This window comes from Emiliania huxleyi, assembly GCF_000372725.1.
Source record: "Emiliania huxleyi CCMP1516 unplaced genomic scaffold EMIHUscaffold_86, whole genome shotgun sequence".
Lineage (NCBI taxonomy): Eukaryota > Haptophyta > Isochrysidales > Noelaerhabdaceae > Emiliania > Emiliania huxleyi.
In genome coordinates, this window is record NW_005195584.1 from 71210 (window position 1) to 91355 (window position 20146).

The 20146-nt window shown below is 66.1% G+C and overlaps 8 protein-coding genes across 8 annotated transcripts; 3 read left to right on the plus strand and 5 right to left on the minus strand.

The window, feature by feature from the left end:
• Positions 1–419: 419 nt before the first annotated feature.
• Positions 420–994, plus strand: EMIHUDRAFT_359635 (hypothetical protein; the record flags this gene model as incomplete). Its single annotated transcript, XM_005758460.1, has 1 exon — positions 420–994. A coding segment is annotated over one exon (198 nt), but the record flags the coding sequence as incomplete, so codon positions are not given.
• Positions 995–3502: 2508 nt separating this feature from the next.
• On the minus strand, positions 3503–6523 carry EMIHUDRAFT_465913 (hypothetical protein; the record flags this gene model as incomplete). Its single annotated transcript, XM_005758461.1, has 6 exons — positions 3503–3860; positions 3907–4113; positions 4229–4321; positions 5070–5550; positions 5822–6128; positions 6172–6523. The coding sequence occupies 6 exons, from the start codon at positions 6521–6523 to the stop codon at positions 3759–3761; spliced, it is 1542 nt and encodes a 513-aa protein (XP_005758518.1). The 3' UTR covers positions 3503–3758.
• A 697-nt stretch (positions 6524–7220) lies between these two features.
• On the plus strand, positions 7221–8983 carry EMIHUDRAFT_453508 (phenylalanine tRNA synthtetase; the record flags this gene model as incomplete). Its single annotated transcript, XM_005758462.1, has 6 exons — positions 7221–7259; positions 7398–7978; positions 8088–8151; positions 8271–8329; positions 8400–8638; positions 8713–8983. 6 exons carry the CDS (start codon positions 7221–7223, stop codon positions 8895–8897), a joined length of 1167 nt encoding a protein of 388 aa, XP_005758519.1. The 3' UTR covers positions 8898–8983.
• An 843-nt stretch (positions 8984–9826) lies between these two features.
• Positions 9827–10880, minus strand: EMIHUDRAFT_359636 (hypothetical protein). Its single transcript, XM_005758463.1, has one exon. The coding sequence runs from the start codon at positions 10840–10842 to the stop codon at positions 9955–9957; it is 888 nt and encodes a 295-aa protein (XP_005758520.1). The 5' UTR covers positions 10843–10880; the 3' UTR covers positions 9827–9954.
• A 471-nt stretch (positions 10881–11351) lies between these two features.
• Positions 11352–14217, minus strand: EMIHUDRAFT_51545 (ABC transporter protein; the record flags this gene model as incomplete). Its single annotated transcript, XM_005758464.1, has 8 exons — positions 11352–11581; positions 11667–11790; positions 11870–11947; positions 12022–12207; positions 12553–12996; positions 13307–13435; positions 13744–13881; positions 14065–14217. Coding segments are annotated over 8 exons (1482 nt in total), but the record flags the coding sequence as incomplete, so codon positions are not given.
• A 714-nt stretch (positions 14218–14931) lies between these two features.
• EMIHUDRAFT_219396 (hypothetical protein) lies at positions 14932–15693 on the minus strand (the record flags this gene model as incomplete). The annotated part of the gene is made up of 1 exon (XM_005758465.1): positions 14932–15693. One exon carries the CDS (start codon positions 15691–15693, stop codon positions 14932–14934), a length of 762 nt encoding a protein of 253 aa, XP_005758522.1.
• Positions 15694–15928: 235 nt separating this feature from the next.
• EMIHUDRAFT_219397 (hypothetical protein) lies at positions 15929–17173 on the minus strand (the record flags this gene model as incomplete). Its single annotated transcript, XM_005758466.1, has 2 exons — positions 15929–16522; positions 16889–17173. The coding sequence occupies 2 exons, from the start codon at positions 17171–17173 to the stop codon at positions 15929–15931; spliced, it is 879 nt and encodes a 292-aa protein (XP_005758523.1).
• A 652-nt stretch (positions 17174–17825) lies between these two features.
• Positions 17826–19382, plus strand: EMIHUDRAFT_422653 (hypothetical protein). Its single transcript, XM_005758467.1, has 2 exons — positions 17826–18318; positions 18418–19382. Exons 1-2 carry the CDS (start codon positions 17893–17895, stop codon positions 19135–19137), a joined length of 1146 nt encoding a protein of 381 aa, XP_005758524.1. The 5' UTR covers positions 17826–17892; the 3' UTR covers positions 19138–19382.
• Positions 19383–20146: the final 764 nt, after the last annotated feature.

Consider the following 20146-nt stretch of genomic DNA (forward strand, 5'->3'; position numbering starts at 1 on the left):
GAGGGGGGGGGAGGGCGGTTGCGCCCCACCCAAGTGCCGAGGTAGAAGAGGCCTCCGACACCGAAGTAGGCGCCCTGGTAGACGAGCGCCACCAGCACCAGAGCGCCCTTGCCGGCGAGCTCGGCCCCGCGCGCGAGGAGCTCCGCCGCCGCCTCCGCCGCCGCGTCCGCCGCGTCCGCCCACGACCAGCGGACGGCGCCTAGGAGAAAGTTCCCGGAAGGTTCCTAGAAGGTTCCCACACCGCCCACGACCAGCGGACGGCGCCTTGCAGCCTCGACCCGGCGGCGCGCGAGGCGGAGCCGGCGGCGGAGGCGGCGTCGGACCACGCCTCGCCCACTGAGGCGAGCGAGCGATCGAAGCCGGCGAGAGCGGACTGCCACCCGCCCTCGCACATCGCGAGCACCGCGTCCAGCCGCTCTGCGATCGCGTCCGAAGGCGCGCGGCCGTCGGGCGAGGCCGGCGCGACTGCGACCAAGGCAAGGAGGAGGGCGACGAAGGCGAGGCCGAAGATGGCGGCAACGTCGGCCGCGCCAAAGCCTCGCGATGTCGCGCCGGACGAAGAGGCGGCGGCCGAGGAGGAGGCGGCGCCAGACGAGGAGGAGGAGGAGGCGGCGGCGGAGGAGGAGGCGGCGGCGGCGGCAGAGGCGGGTGCGGGTGCGGGAGAGGCGGAGCGACCGGCGGCCGCGGCGCCAGAGGAGGAGGACGCCCCGCCGCCAAAGGCGTAGGTCGGGGCGGCGAGGTGAGGGTCCTCGTGGGCGCCAGAGGAGGCCGCCGCCGCCGCCGGAGCAGAGCGCCACGCCGGCAGCCAGGAGGTGCGGGACCGACCGGCATCGGACAGTGCGGGCGCAGCAGCAGGCCGCCGCGCCTGCGCCTGCGCCGCCGCCTGCGCCGCCTTTGCCGCCTGCGCCGCCTCCGCCTGCGCCGCCTCCGCCTGCTGCTGCCGCGCCGCCGCCGCCGCCGCTTGCTGCTCGGCGAGCGGTACGTTGGTTGTCGGTCGCGGCGGCGAGGCGCCGCGGCGGGCGCGGGGCTCGCCGCGACTGGAGCCGGCGCTCGAGCCGGCGGCGCGGCGCTTTGCGGGCGTCTCGCGCTGCACCGGCTGGTGCTGTCGCCACAGCGCCTCGAGTTCCGCGCGGGTCGCCCGGCCGCTCGGGAGCGCGACGTCGAGCCTCAGCAGGGCCGCCTTGATCTCCTTGACCGTTTTCGGCGCGTCTGACATGAAGCAAATGGGGTTTGCAGCGCCGTGTTGGTAGAATTTTACCCCACCCTGCCTCCTGAAGGCTTAATTCTCCCTTCGATTTCTCCCACTGCTTGAGGATGTCATCCCCTCGCTTTCTTGGGCCAGCAGCCATGCCCGCCTCCCGCGCCAACGCACCGCGCCGCACGCCACCGCCGCCGCCGTCTGCTGACAGCGCGCCGGGCGGCGAAGTCCCAAATAACGCCCTCAAGGCGGCCGAGAACGGCCGCGTGGGACCGGTGCGACTGTGGCTGAATGACGGCGGGAAGGCGAACACTCTCTTCGATGTTGAAGGTGAGGGCGGCGGCTATAAGATTCCATGCACCCTGCTGATGATCGCCGCACGGAACGGGCATGTGCAGATTGTCGAGCTCCTCCTGAAGCGTGGCGCCGACATCAATCAAACCAGTCTTGGCAGCTCTGCGCTGAACACTGCCGCCCACGGCGGCCACGAGCGAATGGTGGAGATGCTGCTGCAGCACGGTGCGGAGATCGGGACGGCGCTGACATCGGCTGCCCACGGCGGCAAAGAGCGGGTGGTCGACCTGCTGCTGCGGCGTGGCGCGGAGATCGACCTGCAAGACAAGGATGGTGACACCGCACTGATTCTCGCCGCCTGCTTCAACCGCCCCGCCGTCGTGCTCCGCCTTCTGCGGGCGGGCGCGGACATGACGTTGCGCGAAGCGACGGGCGCGACGGCGCTGCAGATTGCCAAGGAGGAGGGCCACGCCGAGTGCGTCGAGGCCTTCAGGACGTACCTCGGGGAGGTGGCTGCGCGCCGGAGCAAGGCAGCGTCGGAGCAAGGTGCGAGTGCCGCGGCCTTTGCTTCGAGCGGCGAGGGAGCCGCGGAGGCCGAGCCGAGCAGCGGGGCGGCGCCAAAGGAGGTTGTGGCAGCGGCTCGGCGAGGCGAGGAGGCGGCGGTGCTGGCGTGGCTCGACGGTGGCGGACGGGTCGACGTGACGTTCGAGTACCTCTTTTCGGACGGCGAGCGTGTGAGCGGCATATCGCTGCTGATGCTCGCAATGACGAAGGGCCACGAGGGGCTGGCCGAGGCACTGCTCCAGCGCGGTGCTGATCTCTCGTTGCAGGCTAGCGACGGCTGCACCGCAATGAGTTTCGCCGCCTTGAATGGCCGCGAGAAGCTGGTCGAGTTGGCGTTGCGGCACGGCGCGGGGATCAACCGGCGAAACGGCAATCACTGCATCACCGCGCTGATGGACGCCGCCGGCAAAGGCCGCGAGAAAGTGGTCGACATTTTGATCCGGCACGGCGCGGAGATCGACGTTCAGGCCAACACCGGCGACACCGCGCTGATTCTCGCCGCTTACCACGGCCACCCCGCCGCCCTCCTCCGCTTGCTGCGGGCGGGCGCAGATGTGACGCTGTGCACTCACGGCAACACCGCGCTGCAGTGGGCCAAGAAGCAGGGCCACACTGAGTGCGTGCGCGCCCTCGAGGAGCATGCGGCGGCGGAAATGGCGGCGGAGGAGGCGGCGTGGGCCGCGGGCGCGGCGGCGAGGGCGGCGCAGAGGGCGGCGGAGGAGAAGGAGGCGGCGCGGCACGCGGATGAGCTGCTGGCGGAGGTCGAGGCGGAGAAGCGCGCCAAGGGCAAGAAGGGCAAGAAGAAGAAGAAGGGCGGCGGGGCGGGCGGGGCTGGGCCGTCGCAGGAGCCCGAGGCGCCGTCGGAGGCAGACGCAGCCGAGGCGGCGAGGAAGGCCGAGGAGGCGAGGCTTCTCCTGCTTCTCGAGACGCTCACCGAGGAGCGGATGCGGTTCGGCATCACGCCGGAGAGCCAGGCGGCGGCGTCGGCCGAGGTGGCCGAGGCGAATCGCTTGGACGCTGAGGCGGACGAGGCGGAGGAGGAGGCGGAGGCGGAGCGGGAGGCCGAGGCGGCGGCCGAGGCGGCGCTCGCGGCGGCGTTGTCCGCCGCCAAGGAGAGGCGCGCGGCCACTGCCGCTGCGATGGCCAAGGCTGCCGCTGCCAGGATGGCAGCGGATGCAGCCCGGCGCTCATAGGGAGCTGCCGAGGGGAAACGCGTGGCCGCTCTCCCGGACGTGTACGGGAAACTCGAGGACTCTCTCTGAGGGCTGTGGCGCCGTGCGGTGTGGTCGCGTACTTGCGTCAGCATGGTTGTTCTGCTTCCTGCACGCACGCCGAGCTGCCGCCACTCCTGCATGTGTTTGAGGGGGGTGGGGCAGAGACCTTCGATCTTGCCGGCTTGTGGTACTAATCTATTGTGAGAACGCACAACAAGAACAACAAGCGCGTGCTGCGGAAAGTGCGCGTACGTACACAGACATTCTCCGCCACACATGAGACAATTGACATGCGACTCCTACAACGCCTCTATGCTCAGACACAGACAGTAGACAAAAGGGGTTCCGCACCATCGCTCTCGCACACTAGACAGAAAAGTGAAAACGTATCAGTGGTGCGGCTGCTGCCTTGCGAGCGACGCCTGCGGCTTTGGCAGCTCGCCACATCCGGCTCACCGCCCAGCTCCCACCCCGATCTACTACATGTACTACACAAAATCCTCCATGTTCACGCCGGGCCGCTTGACCGCGCTGCGCAGCTCGTCGAGGTCGCCAAAGACGAGCTCGGGCAGCCAGCGCGGCACGTCCACCTGCGCGTCCACTCGCTCCGCCATGTTTTGCAGCGGCGCGACGCACTGCGCCGCGCCGGTGGGCCGCAGCGGCGGCGGGGGCGAGGAACCGCTCCACGTTCGCGCGGAAGTTGGCGTCGCGGTACGAGACGCACATGGACATGGCCGACACGTGGGTATGGTTGCCCGGCACATAGATCTCGAGCGCGGACGGGCCGAGCAGCGTCGTGCGGTCGCGCCTCACCTCGCAGACCTCGTCGAACTCCGCCTTCGCCTGCGCTTGACCGGGTGACACGAGGTGACCGCGCTCCGTGGGTCGCTGGAATGACCTGAAAGGCATCCTCAGTGCCGCTGCTCGACTCTCCAGTGTCACAGCCGATGCCTGTGACCTGGTCACCGCCGCACGCAGGTTGAATCCGCGCCTCCTCGGGTGTGCCCTCATAGACAGCCTTCGGCGGCGCGTAGCGACGCGAGAGCCACTCCTACACAGGCGTGTACGGTGAACCACCGACGGATAGAGCACAGATCTATGGTCACGCCGGCAGCCTCTGAGGTCGAGACGAGGCTGCCGGCGTCGCCGCTGCAGCTCTGGGCATCACCTGCACAAGCCAAGCAGACTTTGTTACAAAAGTGGAGGCGTGTCGACGCGCCGCGCGCTCACATACTTGGGCTCCCATCTCGGCGCGCGCGAGTCAAGGCCGAACCGACTAGCTGCCGCCGCGGCGGGTGTGGCTGGGCTGCAGGCAGGCCTGTGGCCGGCGCTCGGCAAGCTGTGGCGCGGCGCCGGCGCACCGCTTGTTACAAATTCGGCGTTTCACTCAGATTTCTTTTGCGAGTCAGAATAGCGTCTATTATAGGGGTAGGGGTAAGCGAAGCCCGAAGGACGCTCCTTCGATTCACGATTCCGGATTCGCGATGTCACCTCTGTGTGCTCTGTTAATCGTCCTCTCGAATTTCAAATTAGAAAGACCGGGCGGGGACTTCGCGACACTCCTTTTTACCCCTAGTGTTACCCATATACTATCGTCAGTAAGCATGAAAGGTTGTGCAAACACCTGGCACTGGTGGAACACAAAAGTACTGCACCCCGTCCAAGAGGCCGCTGGCGGGAGCTACCGAAGGGGCATGGAGGGCTCTCGCCGTACATACACCACTCGAACTCGCTCTAACTCAGCCTAGCTCGGCGCCAGCAGCAGAGGACGGCGCGGGAGGCGGCGGCGGCGGCGGCACGGTGAGATCGCTGGTGTCCCTGCCCGCCTCCCTGCGGGCGTAGAAGAGCGCAGCCTGCTCGGCGGTGGCGAAGCAGCCGAGGAAGACTGTTGTGCCGCCAACCTTCACCTTCAGCTGGTAGTTCTTGCTACATTGCCGATTTGGGTAGAAGGTCACGCCTTTGTAGCCGCTGTTGCTGCTGCTGGCGGTGAGAGTCAGGCCCTCCCTCGCCGCCTGCCGTATCGCCTCGAGGCCAGCGGCAGTGGGAGCGGGGCGAGGCTGCAGCAGCTTGGCGGCGTCGGCGCGGCCGTACTCTGACCGAGCGTAGGCGATGGCCGCCTCTTCGGCGGTGTCGAAGTAGCCGAGGGAGACACTTTTGCCAGCAACCCGCACCTGCGCCTTGAACTTATTATTGCCGCGATCGTAGTTCACGTTCTTGTAGCCAGTCGTGCTGTTCTTGAGAGTGGCCGGGATCAGCACGCGCTCGCCCAGCAATATGTAGCTGCGCCGTGAGGGCTCGGCTGAGGGTGAGGCGTCCTGCATCCGGCGCCCACGTCAGTATGTTTTTTCGGCGCGCCCCCGGGAAAAAAAAAGCGGTCAGGGTGAGGGTTTTAGCAAAGCGCTCCACGTGCTCCATGTTGGAGGCAGGGCTCTTCTCAGCGGCCAGGCACCTCTCCACTATACACACAATAACTCAGCGCTGAGGCGGCACCCGGAGCAGCACCCGCTCACCTAGAAAGAATCCCTTTCTGGCCCTCTGCGCTCGCAGCGACTCGTTGCGCCGAGGCGGCTCGCCGCCCAGCGGGCCGCGATTGAGCAAGCGCCGCCGGGTGCCATAAATCTCGCTGCGGCAGCTGGGGCAATCCGTGGCGATGTCGCATCGCCCTTGGCGCGTGACGTAGTCCGCCTGCCGCGGCTTGGTCTGAGCGAGGAGGCACGTGTAGTGGAAGATGTTGTGGCAGCACAGGCTGAAGCCCCAGCCGTCGTCCGCAAAGGGGTCGCAAAAGAGAGCCCTCGTCAGCAAGCGCTCGTCGTCGACGTCGCTGCCCTCCAAGCAGATCGAGCAGCGCGCGCCCGCCTCTAGCCACGGCGCGAGCTGCGGCGGCAGTGGCGGCGGTGGCACTGGCGGCAGGTGCGCCGGCTCGCTGCTCGCGCTCGTTCGGCGGCATCTGATTCTCCGAGCGCGCCAGCGCCAGCCCCAGCTCGGCGACCTCTTCATCCGTCGAGCATGCCTCCGCGGGCCGCTTGCGCTGCGAGCTGCGCTGGAGCCGCGAGCCAGCCGATGGCGCCGACTGTGCAGCGGAAGCCGCGGCCGGCCCAGCCGCCCCCGCCGCCGCCTCCTCCTCCTCCTCCTCCGTCTCCGACTCCGCTTGAGCGCCGCGCTGCTTGCGCTGCTGGTGCTGCCACCGTTCGAAGGCTGTGCGCTGCGGGCCTAGTGGCGGGAGGCCACCGAGCTTCTGTTGGGTAGCTGCCATCGAGCGGGCGTAGAAGAGCGCCGCCTCCTCGGCGGTAGTGAAGTAGCCGAGGTGAACCTTCTTGCCGCTAACCCTCACCTGCAGCTGGTACTTCTTGCCGCCATCAAGCTCCCCTCCCTTGAGAACTGTTTTTCTTTCTTTCTCTCTTCTTCTTCTCAAGCCCAGGTGACTTCCAGCTTCGCTCTGGCTGGGAGCCAGTCTGCTGAGAGGCTGGGGTAGGTTCAAGAATTCCTCTGCTTTTCAATTCTTTTCGCTTAGGTAACTTCCCGGCCGCGTGTGGTGGCGGCGTGCCGTCATCCTCCGACCTCCCATCCCTCCCTTGGGCAACTGATTTTCTTTCTTTCTCCCTTCTTCTTCTCAAGCCCAGGTGACTTCCGCCGCTCAGCTTCGCTCTGGCTGTGCCTTTTGTAGTGCCAGTCCGAGCCAGTCTGTGCTGAGAAAGGAGGCTGGGATGAAAGAAAGAAAGAAAACAGACAACCCACAAACGAGGGATAGGGGAGGAGGACAGGGTCCACACCTGCACGAGCAGGATTTTGGAAGGACGATCAGGGGGACAGGTGGGATAGGTTGTAGAATTCTAGCCAAATTCTTTTCGCTGCTGTGAGAGGGGCTATCCGTAGAATTCTTTTCGCTTAGGTACGAGACGAGTAACTTCCCGGCCGCCGCGCCCAGCTTCGCTCTGCCTCGCCACATTCGCATGTACCTCATGCTCACGGCGGTCTCGCTCGCATACCGCGTGCCTTCTTCTCTGGCGGGCCGTGCTCCCGGCGTCGCGCGGCCGCTCGCGGCGAGCAGCCGCAGCGCCGCGCGCGCGCGCGCCGCTTCAGCCTCTGCGACGGCGACCACGGCAGCAGACCGCTTCATCACGGGGCAGACGGGGAACAACGTCACGCCTTACATCGCCAATCTGGTCGGGCGCGACTTGCACAAAACGGCCGATCACCCCATCGGAATCATCAAGCAGAAGATTGAGGACTACTTTGCCACGATCGACGGCGTCAAGTTTGAGATCGCCGACGCGATGGACCCGCTGGTGAGTGCGCAGCAGTGCTTCGACGACCTGCTTATCCCGGAGGACCACCCGGGCCGGCTGCCGTCCGATACCTACTACGTGTCGCGGCCGGGCGGTCGCGAGGCCTCCTCGTCGGAAGACCTTTTGCTACGGACACACACGTCGGCCCACCAGTCGACGCTGATGCGGAAGGGGTACGAGGCGTTCCTCTGCACGGGGGACGTGTACCGGCGCGACGAGATCGACGCGTCGCACTTCCCCGCCTTCCACCAGATGGAGGGCGTCCGCCTCTTCGACCCCGCGCTCGTCGGCGAGGGCGAGATGAGCCGAGAGGAGTGGCTCGCCTCGGACGGCTGCAAGCTCGTGGCCGACGACCTCAAGCGCACGCTGGAGGGGCTGTGCGACGCGCTCTTCGGGCCGGTGGAGAAGCGGTGGATCGACGAGTGCGCGCCGCACGCCCACCCCCCGGGGAGGGCGGCGCGTGGGCGGGAGGGCGGTGTGGGGCGGGGGCGGGGAGAGGGGGGTGAGCGGAGTGGCACCTCCCTGCTGCAGGTACTTCCCCTTCACCGAGCCATCCTTCGAGCTCGAGATCTACTACAACGGCGACTGGATGGAGGCGCGGGCCAGCGCCCCTCGCCGCCCTCGCCGCCCTCGCCGCCCTCGCCGCCCCCTGGCCCGCAGTGACTTCCCCCGCGCCTCGGCCCCACCGCCGCTCCTCCGCCCGGCGGCGCGCAGGTGCTCGGCTGCGGCGTCATCCACTCCGGCGTCCTCTCCAACTGCGACTTGTCGCACCGGCACGGCTGGGCCTTCGGGCTCGGCCTCGAGCTGTGAACAGCGTCTCTTCACACCTCTGGCTGTGAACAGGCACGGCTGGGCCTTCGGGCTCGGCCTCGAGCGGCTGGCGATGGTGCTCTTCGAGATTCCCGACATCCGCCTCTTCTGGACGGGCGACGAGCGGTTCACCTCCCAGTTCAAGGCGGGCCAGCTCACAAAGTTCAAGCCCTACTCCAAGTACCCGCCCTGCTTCAAGGACATCTCCTTCTGGCTGCCCGAGGAGGGCTTCGAGCCTAACGACTTCTTCGAGCTCGGCCGCGGCGTCGCTGGCGCGCGGGGCTGCCCGCGCGCCGCATGCCGCCCCGCCCCCTCCACCCACCGCCGGCCCGCCCGCCGCCGCCAGGCGAGCTCATCGAGAGGATCGACCTGGTCGACTCCTTCACGCACCCCAAAAAGGGCCTCACCTCGCACTGCTATCGCATCACCTACCGCTCGATGGACCGGTCGCTCACCGACGAGGAGATCAACAGCCTGCAGGAGGAGCTGCGCAAGCAGGCTGCGTCCACCCTCTCTGTCGAGCTCCGCTAGCTCCTGGGAACAGCCGCGCCGCTCCCTTGCCGCGCATATATGGACCGGTTGGTCGATTTTCTTCTTAGAAATAGAAAGTTTCGGCAGCAATCTGCCGCTCAACTAGATCGAGCTCGCCTTCCGTGCGGTTCCGCACACAACAAGAGTGTGCACCGGCACCGGGGCGGCGGGCGCCCGGCGCGGCCCCGGCTGTGGGGCGCCTGGGCCGCTCTCTCCGACTCCGTCTCCCGTCCCCCGCAGCAAAACTGACCCTAGGGATTCCCGCTCGGGGGTATACCCAAACTGATCGTGAAAACTCATAGCACGAATTGGTTTCGTTGCGAAGCATAACTCATAAGAGTCCCTCTGAAGTTTGCGCCCGGAGGCGCCTCTTTTTGCTCGCCAGCCCTCTCCGCTCAACGGCCGTCGCGCCTCGTCGTCCTGCCTTGCCGTCGCTGGGCGACTCGGAGCGCGATCGCCGCTCACGGTCCCAGCCCCGGCCGCGCTGCTCTGGCTCCGCGGCGTCGCGCTCGACCTTCCTCCCTACCAGCTGGTCGGCGCCCCGAGAGCCCGCACCTGAGAGCTCGCTGCTCGGGCGGAGCAGACCTCGAGCGAGCGCGAGGCGGCCGTCGAGGCGGAGCATGTGCGGCCGCGCGTGTACGCCCTGTACACGCGCGGCCGCACGTGCGCTGACCGGTGCGGGAAGTCGGCTGGCTGCCTGGCCGGCTCGGCCGTTTAAATTCCTCTCGCACTCGGCGGCTGCCAAGCGAGCTCAAAGTGCAGATTGGCACGTCGCTCGTGGCCGGAGCGCGTCGCCACGGAGGCGCAGTTGGCCACCGGCGCGAGCTCAGCGACCCAGGCATTCGCGCTCGGCTAGCAGGCGCCGCTCTGCAGAGCGAGCGCGCTAACTCCCATTGCGCGGAGATACACGCGAGAACCGAAATCTAGTGGGGGAAATGGTGATTTTTAAATGAACCCAGCGCAAAACCACCGCTACCATGCTCCAGAAGACCCTTGTGGGCTATCATAAACACCCAAGATCACGCACTAACTCGAAAGTGGGCCCGAGATATGCCCGTCAACCCACGGATTTTTTCTGCCCGCGCGGGAGCCTGGGCCCGGCGGCGCACCAGCGGTCGTGGACGCGCTGCCGAGCTTCGCGGTAAAGGTACGCGCTTCCGAGCTCCGCGGAGATAGAGCCCATGCCCCACGCTCTGCGCCAAAGAAACATGACCTTGCTGAACGGTCGGCACTCGTCCGGGCCGCGGCAATAGGACCAGTCGACGCAATTGATGTCAAGCGCCCACGGCCATCGTGGGGCGCCTGGGCTGCAGACGCACCGCCGCACCACGGGATCGGGCGTCGGCAGCTCCGGGAAGGCCGCCTTGAGCTGGTGGATCGCGCGCCTATAGCTGGCTCTAGCCGCCAGCCCCCTCGCCTCGGCCTCTTCTGCCTCCGTCAGGTCGTCGTACTCCTCGGAGAGATCGGGAACTACCCAGTCGCCTAATCTTCCTCGGCCGACAATCGTCCCATCTCTCACGCACTCCTCGAAATCGCGGGCCGCCACCACGGCTTCCGCCGCGAGCGTGGAGCCGAAGATGCCCTCGGGCCGCGTGTCGCCGACCATCAAGCAGTAGTCGTCCACCTCCCGCGCGACGATCACCATCTCCTCCTTCGCCTCGCTCTCGAAGACTTCGGAGTCGTCATCGATAAGCTGATGCAGCCAACAGCGACCGCCCTGCTGGAGCAACCGCCGCGCCACCGCCGCCTCGTGCTCTGCCGTCATGAGCAGGAGGCGGTTCGCCGTCTGATCGGGCGCTGCCGGCTCGACCTCCATTTCCGACTCGTTGTGGGGCTCGGCGGGCGGCTCCGGCGCCTCGGTGGCGACCTCGGGCTCGACGGAGGCAGCGGCCACCTCGGAGGCCTTGCGTCGCTTGCGCCTCTCCGCTTTCGCGGTCAGCGGCATCGTGCAGCGGTCGTGCAGCGGTCGTGCCCCTTTCCTGAGGGCGGAGGTGGCGGCAGCCATCAGGACTGCGCCGAGGCACCCTCGGCACCATCGGAGGAGGGTGCATCGCGTGCCAGCGGAGGCGGGAGGGTGATGGATGTGAGCTGAGAGGGACACAAAGAGGCCAAAACCGAACAGAATGGCGGCCACCTGCCTGACTCAGCCTCGGCCGAGAAAATTTATTCCCAGACTGAGCCATTTCCCCCACTACGAAATCGCGCCTCGAAATGACGTACGTCCTAGGACGGCCGACTATGAAAATGAAACCTATGCTTGGCGACGAAACCGAAGCGGGAATCCCTGGGGTCAGTTTTGCTGCGCACGTCGACGTGAAATTACACACACGAGAAATATTCTACGAAGAGGTACCAGCGCGGACACACATACATCAATCAGTCAACGGGCTGAAGCTTGGTCAGCTGCTGCTTGCGAAAGGCGTCAAACGACGCGGCCCGCTTCACCTGCCCACCCTCGACCACCCAAACCTCGTTTGCGACGCGCGAGACAAAATACTGGTCGTGAGACACCAGCACCACGCCTCCCTTGAAGGCGGTGACGCAGTCCGCCAGCGCGGCGATCGATTCGAGGTCGAGGTTGTTTGTCGGCTCGTCGAGGACGAGGACGTGCGGCGCTGCGTACGAGACGGCGGCGAGGGCGACACGCGAGCGCTGCCCTCCGCTCAGCGCCGAGGAGGGCACGGCTTGCTGCTTCTCGAGCACACCGCACGTGGCGAGGTGCGAGCGGAGCGCCTGCTCGTGGGCGAGGTGGGGTCACGGGAGGAGGACGCTGGCGACTACCGTGCCGGCGCGAGCGCAGCGCCTGCTCGTGCGCGTACGAGCCGTCGCCCGGAAAGCGGTCCATCAGGAACTGGAGCGGCGTGAGTGTGAGGTCGATCTGGTCGGCGTGGTGCTGTGGCGGGGCGGGCAGCAAGGGGGTTGGAGGTGCACGGCTCGCACACGGGCCGTCTCTCCCACGCCGCCTCGCAGACCTGGTTGACGAGCCCAATCCGCGCTCCGCCATTGCGCACCACCTCGCCTGCCGTCGGGGCGAGGTCGCCCAGCAGCAGCTTGACGAGCCTAAGACAGAATGGCGCAATCAAGAGGAGCGTGTGTGGCGAGGCTGCCCAGCAGCAGCTTGGACGGGCGTGGTCTTTCCGTTGCCGTTCTCGCCGAGCAGCACGATCCGCGAAGTCGCGTCGACCCCGAGTTCGGCGCCCGAGAAGAGCTGCTCGCCCGCGGCCGAGTATCCGAATGCGACCCCGCGCAGCTGCACCAGGGGGCCGGAGATCTCCCCCCCCGCCTGGAGCGAGAGCGGCAGCTCGTGGTCCTCCTGCAGCGCCGCAGCCTCGTCCTCGAGCTCCGCCTACGCGAGCGTCAACAGGACATGAGCATGACACGTCCACGACACGTCCACGACACGTCCTCGAGCTCCGCCTACGCGAGGACACGCGCGAGGAGGGCTGGCGAGGAGGGCCGGTGAAGCAGCGCCGCGCAGCGTCGCCGTCGAGAGCTCCTGCGCCGCCTCGAGCTTCTCGGCCTGGGAAAAGAAGCATGATTACTCCAGAACAGAATCAACAACGACCTGAGTGAGCTGAGCTTCTTTGCCTGCCGCTCCTTCATCTTCTGGCGCGAGACGTCGGAGCCTCCGTACTTGAAGCCGTGGTTGGCGTACGTCTTGAGCTTGGCGACCTGAGGCGCGAGGGAAGCTCGCCGCCGGTGGACGCGCGCGGCAGGGCAGCGGGGCGGTCAGGGCGGGGCGGGGTGCGGGGGCTGGCCGGGGCGGTGTGTGTGGCGGCGCCTGCTCTGCGCGCAGTGCGGTCGCCCTCTCGAAGGTCTTTTGCTGCTGCTCCCGCCGCTTTGCCCACGTAGCGTAGTTGCCGTGCGACTGGGTCAGCCGGCGTGCGGCTGCGGAGAGGTGGAGGACGTCGGTGGCGACGGCGTCGAGGAAGACCCGGTCGTGCGACACGACGACGACGATCCGCTCGCTCCAGGCGGGGCTGGTGGTGAGCTCGCGCATGAGCCAGAGTACGGCGCCGATCGAGAGGTGGTTGGTCGGCTCGTCGAGCATCAGCACGTCGGGCTTGGCGAAGATGGCGGCGGCGAGGCAGGTCCTCACCTGGGAGGGGTGAGGGTGAGGGTGAGGGTGGAGGTGAGGGTGAGGGAGGGGGGAGGGTGGAGGTGAGGGTGAGGGTGAGGGTGAGGGTGAGGGTGAGGGTGAGGGTGAGGGAGGGGGGAGGGGGAGGGGGAGGGTGAGGGTGAGGGTGGAGGTGAGGGTGAGGGTGAGGGTGAGGGTGAGGGTGGAGGTGAGGGTGAGGGTGAGGGTGAGGGTGAGGGTGAGGATGAGGGTGAGGGTGAGGGTGGAGGTGAAGGGGGGGGGGGGTTGGGGGGCGAGCAGGCGGGCGGCGAGTGCAGGTGCCCTCACTCACCCTCCACCCGCCCGAGAGAGCAGCCATCGGCCTCGCTCGCAGCTCGGCCGAGAAGCCGAGGTTGCGCAGCAGGGCGAGGGCGCGCTGCTCGGCCGCGTCTGCGCCGATGAGGTCGAGCCGCTCGAGCACCTGGGCGGGGCGTGGGGAGGTGTGAAGAGGGCGAGGTGTAGAGGGCGAGATGTAGAGGGCGAGGTGTAGAGGGCGAGGTGTGAAGAGCAACTCGAGAGGCGTGCCGTCACATCTCTCGGCCAGCCATCATTCGGCCATCTCTCTCCTTTCTCGGCCATCTCTCGGCCATCACTCGGCCATCTCTCGGCCAGCCATCTCTCGGCCATCTCTCGGTCCTCTTTCGGCCCTTTCTCGGCCAGCCATCACTCGGCCATCTCTCTCAGCCATCACTCGGCCGTCTCTGAGCTCTGAGCGATGCTCTCGAGCACCTCGGCGAGGCGCGCGGCGTCCGACGCCTCCGCCTCCTGCAGCGAGGCAGCCTCGGAGAGCAGCAGCGAGCGCTCCACGTCCGCCGCGAGCACAACCTCGAGGGGCGTGCGCTGCATCGCCGCCTCGTCGAGACGCACCTCCTGCAGGGCAGGCGGGTGGGGGGCAGGGGTGGGGGGCAGGGCAGGGGGGAGGGTGAGGCGGAGGTCGAGGCTGAGGTCTGGCCGCTGAGGTCTGGCGCAAGATGTGGTTGGATGGTCAGATTGTGATAGAATGATACGAGCAGGTCCTACACCAATACTGCATCTCAACGCCTGCGAGACGTAGTGGATGGTCAGCGCCGCGGGGATGTCGCCGAGCTGTCGCGACGCGAGCGAGCGCAGCAGCGTGCTCTTGCCGCTCCCGTTCCGGCCGATGAGGCCGTACCGGCGGCCTCGCTGCAGGGTGAAGGTGGCGCCCTCGAGGAGGTCGGCGCCGCCGCCCGGGTTGGGCAGCGAGAAGGGCTTCGCCTCGACCGCGCCGAGGTACGCGCCCCGCTCTCTCCGCAGCCGCACCGCCGCCACGCGAGCCTCCTCGAGCAGCGCCTCCTCCCTCGCCCGCTGCTCTGCAACCTTGTCGTGCGCCTTGCGCGTGGCTCTCCGCTCCTCCTCGCGCTGCGCCTTGCGCTTCTTCCGCTCGTCCATCGCCTCGTCGATGCCGACCAGGCGGCCGCCTAGCTCGTACTCCTCGGGCGCCTTGAACAACTGCGCGCCATCCTCGCCCTGGAGGCTGACCGATTCGGAGAGGAGGCGCGGCGGGCCGCCGCCCACGTTGGAGCTGCGCGCAGATCCCGCCGCCGCCGCCTCTGCTGCCGCAGGGCGCATCGCGGAGAGCAGCGAGCGTGCGAGCGGCTCTGCAGCCTCCTCGTCTGCTGCCACGCCGACGTCCACGAGGAGCGGCGCGATGGAGGCGAGAAGGTCGTCGTCGCCATCGCCCGACGTGTCGGCGTCACCGAGGAGGCCTTCGATGTAGTCTCCGACGCCCGCGTCGTCGAGCGTGGCGACGCCTTCCGCGCCGAGCGCGGCCTCGAGCGCAGCGCGTGGAGTCGTCATCGGACTGCAAAAACAGTTTTTCGAAAAGAAATCGATCCGCTTGTTCGCTTCTTTTCTGTGTGTGTGTGTGCGCGCGCGCGTAGCTCCTGCTCTGGGCGATCACTTCTTCCATCGGAGTCGCCCATGCTTGCGGCAGGCCAGGAAGCACGCCAGCACTGCGAGGAAGCAGAGCGCACCGACGATGCCGCCGATGAGGGCGGGCTTTGACGAGGTTTGGGCGGGAGGGGGGGGCGGGTTGAATGCCGCTGTAAGAACGGCGCGCAGCTCCGCCTTCTTCACGGTATACATCGGGTCGGACGCCACGTTCACCTTCTCAAAGGAGTTGAAGTCGTCCATCTTGCTGTCGACGTACGAGTACAGCTCCTCGTGTTCATCGGTGCCAGACCACGCGGCCAGATTTTCATCTCCGTCAAACGGCAGCCACAGAGTGTAACGGTACTGCTCTGAACGCACGCTGTAGCCCATCCAAGTGATTTCTGCCTGGGGTGTTTGAGTGCAGCTCGAAAATGGTCCTAGTGTGTCTTCGGCGGGGCATCTCGACATCTGGGAGAAGGTGTAAGCCCGAACGGCAGTCGAGGGATTCGTGGGGTCGGCGAAGATGGGTGAAAGGTCGGTGCCGCTCACGCTGTCTTGTATCGGCGGAGATGCGGGGAATGCCAAAGCAGCGAGCGTGCGGTACAAGTCTACCGCCTCGGCAAAGTGCTCCGTTCTTTTCCCATGGCTGGTCGGATAGTTCGGGGCGTGAATCATCATCGGTATGCGTGTCCCAAGCTCAAAGTTGGTTCGCTTGCACCACTCCGCCTGCTCCCCCAGGTGCCATCCGTGGTCGCCGATGACAGAGACGATCGTGTTGGAGGCCATATTGAGCTCTTCGAGTTTACTCATGACTAGCCCAAAGTTGGAGTCGACGAACGAGACGGAGGCGTAATAGCCCCACCTGGCGAGCCCAGCAAGATTGTCGGGGATGGGCTCATACTGGCTGAATGTGAAATGCCCGGTCTGGTCCAGGGTGGAGCACGCGCCCCATCTCTCCAGGCTGCAAGGCCATTTGTTCGATATCCACGCAATCTCGGGCATGTGCAAGGGGCCTAATTTGTTAGTCGAGGGCGATATCCGTAGGAGCATTGCCGCTGTTCGGGTAGAGGTCGTAGAACTCTCGAGGCGTGTTCCACGGTCTGTGGGGGCGTTCGAAGCCGACGCCAAGGAACCAATGCTTCCCGCTATCCCTTGCGACAACGAGCTCATCCATCGCCGCCGCCGCAAGCTGCGCGTCAAAGAAGGAGTCAGCGCTTTCCTCGGAGGGACACACCCCAAAGTAGAGCTGGGTGGACTCATTGCATGCATACTTCTTATCCTCTGGGTCGTTGGGGAAGTAGTAGCTGTCCCAGCTCAAAGGTTGGTCGTTGTTTAGGGGAGGACCACTGCTGTCTGGATGAAAGAGCTTTCCACCACCCGCCACGTAGTACCCGTTGTCCTTGAAGTACTGCGGAAGGGTCACCCAATCCCGGCCAACCGTTCTGAAGGAGGAGACGAAGTTGTAGACTTGAGTTTGCTGTGGCGTGCGCCCTGTCATGAAGCTTGATCGTGAGGGCGAACAATGGGAGAACTGGACATATGCACGCTCAAAGGTGAGTGACCTCTTCGCAAAGGCGTCTAAGTTTGGAGTGATCACTTGCGTCTGCCCATAGGCCTCATTGAGGTCGGGTCGCAGATCGTCCATGACGAAGAAGAGAACGTTATTTTGCAACATCGGAGCGGGAGCCAAAGTTGGTGGGGGGGGCAACGTGGACGGGGAGGGCGAAGGGGGGAGCGCCGGAGGGGAGGGGCTGCTGTCACGGGATCGCGAGGGAAGCGGCGGCAAGCGTGGCAGAGCTGGGAACGGCGGAGGCAGGGCGGTGCTGGGCGGAGAGAGCGGCGGAGGCAGGGCGGTGCTGGGCGGAGAGAGCGGTGGAGGGAGGGCGGGGCTGTGCGGAGAGAGCGGCGGAGGCAGGGCGGGGCTGGGCGGAGAGAGCGGCGTCAAAGCGCTGCGTTTGATGTACGACCTCCAGCAGTCTACCGTGGCATCCCGTCCTGGGCAGGCATTTGACGTGAAGCATTTGTAGTCACCGGCCCCTGTCATTTGAAAATTGAAGTTGAAGTAGACGTCGCCCCTGCTAACCGCCATGGCCTCACAGGCGAGGACATTCGCGACACGGGAGAGCTGGTCGGGACCTTGATTGTCACACTTGGAGAAATCACCACCGTGCTGCACCCAGCCTACGGTCGGTTCGTCGGTTGGCCCGCACGTTGGCGACGCGAGGACGGAGAAGTTCGCGAGGACAATGCAAAGTAAGTTGAGCATGACGGCCGAGCGGGGTACCAAAACGGGCAACGCTCCCGGCGGGGTTGCGGTATGTGAGTGTGCGTGCCTCCCTTGGCGGGTGACTCAGCCGCGCGGGTGTGGGCAGCAGCGATGATAGAAGTAGCAGCGGCGCAGAGCTGGGGAGACCACGGCGGCGAAGCCGTCAGCGCACCCCCGCCGCCTCTAACAGAAGGGTGGAAGTGCCCGCCGAGAGAGTCTTTGTGCTTATATAGTGTACATTGTACTGAGCGCGCACTGTCATCACCGTGCTTCGTGCGATTTTGGGCCCGGGGTTGTGCTTGTGGCTGAGTGCGTTTGTTTGGGTATGGTCCTGTGGGCTGTGGCAGCCGCGCGTCGTCGGGGCGGACTGGACGCACTCACTTGGTTTATTTATTTAACTCCGGGCCGCCGTCCGTCCGTGCGTGCGTCCGGGGGGGGGGGGGGGGGGGACGTCACGAGCAGGATATTGGAAGGACGACCAGGGACAAAAGGGAACGGGAGCGGAGCGCATCGCGGCAGGTGACGGACCCGCGAATTGTGGTGTACCTGTGTTAGTGCCAGTGCGAGCCAGTCCCGTGCCCAGTCCTGTGCCCAGTGTCGTGCGAGGGAGTTTTGTTGTAAAACTCTCTTGCCGCGGCGTCTCTTTCGCGAGGGAGTCGCTTAGTAGCTTGTGTGTGCCGGTTTGCGCTCTACCGCGGACTCTTCTCTCACTTCTACATATGTCTCGACCTCTGCTGAAGCTCGCGGCGGGGCTCGCGGCCGTGTACGTCGCTCGCTTCCTGGTCGTCTTGCTGTCCGGCCCACCGACTCTCGCGAGAGCGTACTACATCTCGATCCGTGGCTCTCCTCGGCAGTGTGAGACGGAGAGCTGGTTTGAGGCGCAGCGGCGGAGCTTTCCTGTCCCGCTCACGTATGTCCCGGGCGTGGTCGTGGACAAGGGCGAGTATGAGCGGCTGCGACAAGCCCGCCGGGCGCCCGACACGCTGGGTCAGGCGGGCTGCCGGCTCTCGCACCTGCAAGCGCTCTACAACATCACAGGCCAGCCGGACGGCTGGTACCTCGTGGTCGAGGATGACGTTGGCGGCTCGCTTCGGCATGCGCTCTCCGTGCTGCACCGCGTGCTCGCGTTCGTGCCGACGCTGCAGGCGCTCCATGAGCCCTCGCCCTACGCCCCTACCTGTACAACCCTGGCCCTACAACCCTGTACAACCCTGGCACCTTGACCCTGGCCTTCGCTGCTGCAGGCGCTCAACCTCTACTCTCCTCCTCTTGCACAGCGCCACGTGCACCACGCGGCGCTGCCCGTCTTCAGCACGCGCACGACGGCCTACGCGGTGACGCCCGCCGGCGCGGCGCGCATGATCGACACGATCGAGCGCCGGCCCGACCTGCATGTCGACCAGTCGCTCTCGCCGATGCAGCCGTCGCTGCACTGGCTCTTCTCCTTCTTCGGCCGCGGCTGGGCGGTGGCGGGCGGCCTCGAGCGCAGGAGAGACGCCCAGGCCTTTGGGCCCCCTATGTACGCCGGCAGAAGTGCCGTCTGGGCAGCGACGCCGTCCAAAGCCTGCCACGGCGGCGGCGGCGGCGGCGGCGGCGGCGGCGGCGGCGGCGGCGGCGGCGGCGGCGGCGGCGGACGCCCGGCGGCGCCCCACCGGCGGCCGCACGCTCCGGCCACTCCGGCCTCCGGAGGCTCAAGCAACTCGAGCCACCGCGGCGACGGCGGCGGGGAGCGCCGCAAGCCGCACGGCGGCGGCAGCCACGGGAATCGCAGCTCCCTCTACAGCCTGCACCACGGGCGCCACGTCGACCACGAGCAGCGGAATCACAGCCAGCACCACCAGCAGCACGAGCACCGCCAGCAGCACGAGCACGCGAGCCACCCGGCCGCCGCCAAGCTCACACGCGAGCCGAGCAAGGTGGTGACGGCGAGCCCCGCCGACGGAGTCCGGGCCGTGGCGGCGTAGAGGTGTGCCGGCACGCCTAGAGCATACACCGGTGTGGTGTGTGTGGCTCTGCCTCTGGGTGAGTTCGTTCGTGTGCCCTGACTCGTCCGACGTCCCGCGCGGCAGCAGCGGCGGCGGCGGCGGGGGTACAATCACTCCGCTCAGCTCTCTCTCTCTGACTCTCATTCCGATGCCTCGTGAGCTCGTGTGGTTGGCGTCCTGGTCCTCTCCCGTAATGCGTAATAAATGAAGAAAAGGCTAAACTCTGAGGCGGACTGAGACGAGATATGGGATTTACATTTACGTTAGGGGACACATCTCTCGCGGGACATATGTGTATAAGTAGAGGAACGAGTGGAGAGGACAGCACAGGGAGGGACGTGTCCGGAGGGGGGACAGCTCGGTTACATGGATTGCATCTCGGCTGCATCCAATGGCGGATGGGCGGCCTCGGATCACGGTCACGTCGGCGAGGACAGCGACGGCGTCGTTGGTTGGAGCGCAGGGGCGAGGGCGTCGAGCGCGGGTCCCCGCCCTGCACGATCCTGGTGTGAGGGATCTTGGTACGCGTACGGCTTTAGATATAGAGCTGTTTAACATTAACTTTGTTTGGCATTGGGCCTAACAGTTGCGCTAGTGTTGGCTGAAATCCTTAACGTTGTTCAAGAGTTCACCCCAGCCTTTGCTGTTACTGTTTGTTACTGTTGTTACTGTTGTTCAGCGGTTATCAAGCAGAAATGCCAAAAAACCCGGCGGTAAAACCCGAAAATATACCTGGAGTTTCCCAGGTATTTTCGGGTATTAGAGACCCGCACTGCATGGACACTGGAGGTCGTCGTGGGTCACTGCCAGGCCTTCCTTATTGTTGTTCAGCCGGCCTAACGTTAGCTACTGTTGTTGGGGAGCCCGACTGTTGTTCTGTTGTTACTGTTAACACTAGCAACACTGTTCAGCTCCCAACGTTAAACAGCTCTACTTTAGATTGAAAGATTGTGATCACATTCAACCATCGTCCTCTCTCTCCCCGGGT